The sequence below is a fragment of the Adiantum capillus-veneris genome, chromosome 20 (assembly GCF_014529385.1).
Source record: "Adiantum capillus-veneris isolate H3 chromosome 20, ASM1452938v2, whole genome shotgun sequence".
NCBI classification, from domain to species: Eukaryota; Viridiplantae; Streptophyta; class Polypodiopsida; order Polypodiales; family Pteridaceae; genus Adiantum; species Adiantum capillus-veneris.
In genome coordinates this window covers 34,645,283-34,651,282 of record NC_140950.1, presented here as the reverse complement: position 1 = coordinate 34,651,282, position 6,000 = coordinate 34,645,283, and the positions used below count along the sequence as shown (strand labels likewise).

The following is a 6,000-nucleotide window of genomic DNA, read 5'->3' as shown; positions in this document are numbered from 1 at the left end:
ACAAAGTTGCAATGCTTTTGAGCAACCAACAAGCAAGCTCAATGTCAAACAATGTATCGTTGCAATTGTTGTGCTGCCACCATTCTCATTGAACCCAGCCTATGGTGCTTTTTAAGAAACCAAAGAGAAAAGGTATCCACCATTGCTTTAAAAAACCAACCTTGTTTTAGGGAAAACTGTTGCAACAATTTGGATTCATACAAGTAAAGATATTTACCAAGATTTTTTTCTATTGCTCATACTTTGACCCCAAAAATCAAAGTATGCATTTTTCATTATCAACAAGTAATTCACACTGCAAATAGAGGGATATGAGCATTGGTATCCACATTTAGTTGCGTAAAACATCTACCCTGTTCATTGATACACCCAATTCAATATTTAGGTGCCTTTTATCCCCCTTTTTTTAAAAAGCAACAAAGAAATGTTTAAATGTATCTCCTATTCTTTCCCTTTTTAAGATATTCTACATAATATAAGGTATTCCTAATGGCTTTAAAAAAAATATATTCACTACTTATATAGTGCAAAGACATTGTAAAGAAATGAAAACCGTAAAGAGAAAATAAGCAAAGAAAAACACAAATGTGTCAAAGTGCACTCGATCATTTCTATTTATATGGACACAAAAAGTCTTTTGACTTTTCATTTCCTAACTCACTCTTCGTATGCACTTAAGATGTTTTGAAAGGATTTTTAATTTTCCAAGATTGGGGAGACCTAACCTTTCCCTATACAAATGAAATTCATCCCCCACCCACACAAAAATTTAACAAGACGTCTAGCTCTGTAGACTATGGCAATGACTATATAATATATATATATATATATATATATATATAGTAGAGAGTGTCATAGTCTACAGACTCTCTACTATAAAAAAATAAATATAAACTAAAGAGTCTGTAGACTATGACACTCTCTACTATATATATATATATATATATATATATATATAGAGTGCCATAGTCTATAGACTCATATATATATATATATATTTATACTCTCTAACTATTTCTTTCCACCCACATGGCACGGTTTGAGAAAAGCACCATGGGTGCCAAAAACCTCTTCATCAACAAGTCGTTTTCCTGAGAAGGCAGCACCAACAAAGGGTGCCTTATTTTCTGTCTAGGAATAGTAAAATTGAAACAATCAAACGTCAGTGATTTTGAAATTTTCAACATGCATTCGGAAAGAGACAATGATTGACAAAATGGTTTTTGTGATGCATTGACTTGTTGAAGGCCTGTAAGTGTTTATTCTAGCGCGCGAAATGTATTTACTGTGGTAGCACCACCCGCTTTGAAATTTCGACATGTCACTGTTTCTTATAAAATGTACCCAAGCTTGCCGCCTGGAGCTTCAAAAATACGACCTGCATGTTTGAGTACGAGAAAAAACTGACACTCTGTCTGAGAAGAAGCAAGAAATCACAGAGAGAGAGAGCGACCCAAGAGACAGATAGAGAGAGCAATTCTTTCTTTCGTTCCTCTAAGCAGCTTCTCCAAACAATTGAGCTGCTATGGCTGAAGAACAAAGCCTCATTTACACACCCACATGGGCCATAGCTTCCACTTGTGGAGTCTTTATCCTTAGCTCGCTTGTCGTAGAGCGGGCTGTGTACTTTATTGGCAAGGTTGGTACCTGTCATGAGCTCACAATTTCTGTTTTATACACTCAAACTCAAGCTGACAAGTCATGCCAACTGGTGCGAATGCAATAATTATGTGGTGTGTACTCCTCTGAGTTGCATTACAACTTTTGAAGCGAAGTATGGCATATTGCAATGTAGCATGCAACAATGTGCTCTTGCGGGGTTCAAACGCCTCGATTGGGCAGCGCTATAGGTGAGCGTCGGTATCACAGTCAGAATATACCGGTGCTCATACTGATGCTTATACCTATCCCGGTCGGTGACCCAAAAGGGTCGGCTACTGAGCATCGGTACCTATGAAGTGTCTAGTAGCTAGCTCTATGGTGATTCACACTTGGGTGATTTACCTTTGATTGGCACACTAGCTTTCGTATTTTTTTTTTTCCATTTGTTGAAGCAGATAAGAACATATACGCCTTGCATTGCAACATTCTGTTAGAGTAAACTTTGCATAATCTCTCATCATTAGCGTGCCAGATGTGTACTTTCAAAACTACAAAATCCCATCGATTAGGCTGACATGCCTGGTTGCAATATTTGGATACTTACCTACTGTTGAATTTTTCATTATCTTTTGCGCAGCTTTTGGTGAATTACAAGCTAAAAGCACTCCAAGCAGCCTTTGAGAAAGTCAAAGAAGGTGAACCTTCCTACACCAATCTTTGTGCAGGCTCATTTGCATCCCATTTACACACACAGTATTGATGATGTTACTTGCCTACAGAGCTGATGATGGTCGGGTTCATTTCACTTGCTCTCACACTTGGGCAGGATGGCTTCTCCAAAATTTGTGTGCCAACCAAATGGACTGCAACTATGCTTCTTTGCAACAAAGCAACCAACGACACCACCGTTGAAGAAAGGATGACCCTGGCCATAAGAGGACTTCAAGAAACTGAGCACACATCAGCGGTTGATTCTTCAATCTGCAAAGAGGTGAGCCTGTCACATCATTTTTAGATGCTTTTTATTACGAAAAAGCGTCAATATATATGTGCAGTTAACTGGCTGTATCTCATATGACCAACAACTATTTTTACTATCGAACTTCTGCATGAAAATTAGAGAAATAGCAAGTGATAAGTCACCCAACAAACATGAAAGATAAATATCCTGGGTAAAGATCAGGTTAGCAGGCTGTTATTCTTCAAAATATCCTGGGTAAAGATCAGGTTAGCAGGCTGTTATTCTTCAAAATATCCTGGGTAAAGATCAGGTTAGCAGGCTGTTATTCTTCAAAAGGGGAAGTTTGGCATCATTTGGTTTATGAGGATTGAATGCCATGCTTTGATGCATGAGTGGATGTAGAGTTTCTGGAGGAAGACCCATGCCAAGGATTAGGCATTTGAACGCCAAATTCCTTGCCAAAGTCTTCCTCTCAATAGACTATGCTGATGCAGAATTTGCATATGCAAATTCATACACATAACCTTGGATGTAACACTGGGCAACTGTCCATCAACTGCTGGGTCATTGTAAGAAAATACAAGTTGCAAATCATGCTGAATCGACATGACAATACCGGAAAAATCAGCAGAATAAGCATATTCAATCCAGTACCCCGCAGAGGAGGAGGATGACTTGCAAACTCATGCTGATTATGCTCTTGCATGATAACCACAATGTCAGCCCTACATGTAGGTTCGTTGAGCTAAGTTAGCCTCCATTTGTCATGATTGGATAACCCAAGCACATTGTATGTGAAACATTTCAAGGATGATGCAACACCCATACAGAGCAGAGGAGAAGAAATAACTAATTGCTGAGGGGGTGGGTTACTAGGTGGGGATGACAAGGTCTCACAAACAAAAGCTTCACACGTGTGCATTGTGTACGCGCGCATGTGTGCGTGCATGCAATGGACACATGTCATACAGACACACACCGAGTAAGCGTCCTCTAACCACAATCTGCTGGCAGGGCCCTAGGACTCTTGTTATGCAATCATGTCAGCATCAAATGTTTTAAGAGTTTGAAGTTATATTCTTTTGCAAAAGATTTACATATCAAGTTGAGATATCTCTGGTGTCGGTTTTGTAGGGTCATTCACCCTTCATGCCTTTGGAAAACTTACATCAACTACATATTCTGATATTCCTGCTCGTGACAACCCACGTTGTGTACTCTTTGATCATCGTTGCACTCGGAATGTGGATTGTAAGAAATCTGTTTTTTGACACCTTTATCATGAAGCATTAACACAAGGGATGGTTCCTTACTAGTTTCATTCTGGTTATAGGTCAGTCATTGGAAGGTCTGGGAAAGTAGGGCCCACATAAAAGCGGACTTGAGTGTTCATAGTAAGGCCAGTTTATTTTTCAAGAGCTAATTTGGTACACTTTTTGCACTTAAATTGTTCTAACATGAACCAGCAAGATTGCGTGGAAATGCTTCGTAGCTGTCATCAACCAAAGCCTCTCTTTCCAGCTACTTTGTTATGAAATAAAAATAATCTGTTTTTCTGAGAGGCAGATAATATTCAATCACGTTGGCAGAGCTGGTGAGCAGTAATTAGATGTATTGATATGGAACACATGTAGGGTTTTAAAAAATAGCCCTATAGAAGAGAGCCTTGCAAAGTAAATTTGAAGATTGAAATGAGGACTATACAAAAACAATCTTGCATTTTTAAGTACCCATCGATATAGCATGTCTGCTCATCCCTTACTTGCCTATAAATCGATATATCCATTCACTGCCAAGTGTTGATTTTGTTGCATTTGTCAAAGAATGAGACTAGATGATCTCTAACTTAGTTTTCAGTAATGAAACTCATGCCTTGTATTCTAACAGATGGCGTCAGACTTACAAGAGAGACAACCTTTATGCGGGCCCGTGTGTTAAACAAGTGGATGACAAATACATTCATTTCGTACGTGGTATGTTTGCTTCAGTTTTCTGTCTTTGTTGCTGAAATGCAGGCAAAGATTTTCAATTACCCTTGACATCAAAAGTAGAGGGAGTTAGACAGAGAGGACAAACAGCCTTGCTTTCCTTTGAAAAAGGAGGCAAGAGCCTAATGCATAGTCACATGGAACAGGAAAGGGAAACGTTTAACAAAAATGATATCAGAACACAAGGCCATCTAGGAAGCAAACAGCTTGCTCTTTGCAATGAAGCGGATCAGAAACGGCTTCTTATAGTTATATTCTCTATGAAATTTTGTTAAGGTAAAGCAAAAAGGGAATGAGAAATGGGTGATTTTGGAAACAGTTCCAAACTGATAGGCCCCGGAACGGTGTTTATGGCCTAATATTTATGTGAGCCTATAATTGCAACATGTGATATATGTCATCAAGTGCTCTATATGATAGATAGCCAATAGCTAGAGTATCTAATCTCCTTTTGCACACTGCATCTAGCTACCCTCGCAGCAAGTCGTAGAAAACAGCATGCATGAGGCTTGAGTGCATACTCTTTTCAAGCAAGACACTTGCCCTGGCTAGATGATGTTTTAAAACTCTTACTCTTATGTTTACAAAGGTTTTTTGACAATTTGTCAGTTATTGACATGATTTAACATTTATAACGAGCATATCATCAAACTTGCCTCCCATTGGAAACAAGGCTCTTCACTGTTTATTGCTCAATTGCATCCGTATATGCATTCCCTGCACAGACAGTGGACTCTAACTTCAGCACCTTATCAGTATTGTCTTAGTGACAAGGCTACCTGTTTTTATGTTTGTTTCAAGAGCACTACAAGAATCAAACCTTAACACTTCTTCTAGGCAATACAAACTTTGTATGTGGCTTCGCCTGGAGAAAAGTAAAAGATGATTGGTATACTCATTTATCCAATCATACTTATCGCACACAAAATGTAACCCCTTGCTCTTAAAAGAATAATTGTTTGAGACTGCCCTCCAACTCTGCTGCTGTAGTAAGCACTCTATGCTGCCTGCCCCTTTTCTTGACTTCACCAAAGGCTTGCAAACTTTGCTAGTTCATATTTCTTTCCAAATAGAGTGATCAAATGAAGTTTTTGTGTTGTAGTCGTCTGGCTGTCAAAAGCAAATGGCTTGTTGCATTTCTAGGTTTCCTTCTTTCGACAGTTTCACAACATAGTTCGTGAAACGGAATACCACACCCTTCGCTATGGATTCATTATGGTAAGACTCCCCCCCACCCCCCCCAAAGAGTGTTTTTGTGCTAGGGACATTGATTATTCATTTATCAAGTGAAGCTCTTCTATACTCTCGACTTGTGTGAGACTTGCGTTTAATTATTTGCAAGGTTGTATTTGATTCCTAACAAGCCTCCACAAAAAGAGTGTGTGTGTGTGGGCCTGCATGTGCACAAGCACCCACTGATGACGTTAGTGGGGATGTCATGGTATTTAG

At 39.0% G+C, this 6,000-nt stretch overlaps 1 protein-coding gene across 2 annotated transcripts in view; it reads left to right on the top strand.

Moving 5' to 3' along the window:
- Positions 1-1,238: 1,238 nt before the first annotated feature.
- LOC147432351 (MLO-like protein 9) overlaps positions 1,239-6,000 on the top strand; it is a 69,422-nt gene continuing 64,660 nt past the window's right edge. The window contains exons 1-7 of one of the 2 annotated variants that reach the window (XM_086491565.1): positions 1,239-1,639; positions 2,240-2,297; positions 2,382-2,593; positions 3,698-3,814; positions 3,897-3,957; positions 4,451-4,536; positions 5,695-5,769. In XM_086491565.1, coding sequence (XP_086347691.1) covers positions 1,526-1,639; positions 2,240-2,297; positions 2,382-2,593; positions 3,698-3,814; positions 3,897-3,957; positions 4,451-4,536; positions 5,695-5,769 — 723 coding nt within the window. In that variant the 5' untranslated portion in view covers positions 1,239-1,525. The remainder of the gene's footprint in view (positions 1,640-2,239; positions 2,298-2,381; positions 2,594-3,697; positions 3,815-3,896; positions 3,958-4,450; positions 4,537-5,694; positions 5,770-6,000) is intronic. The other variant, XM_086491564.1, reaches the window with a different exon arrangement.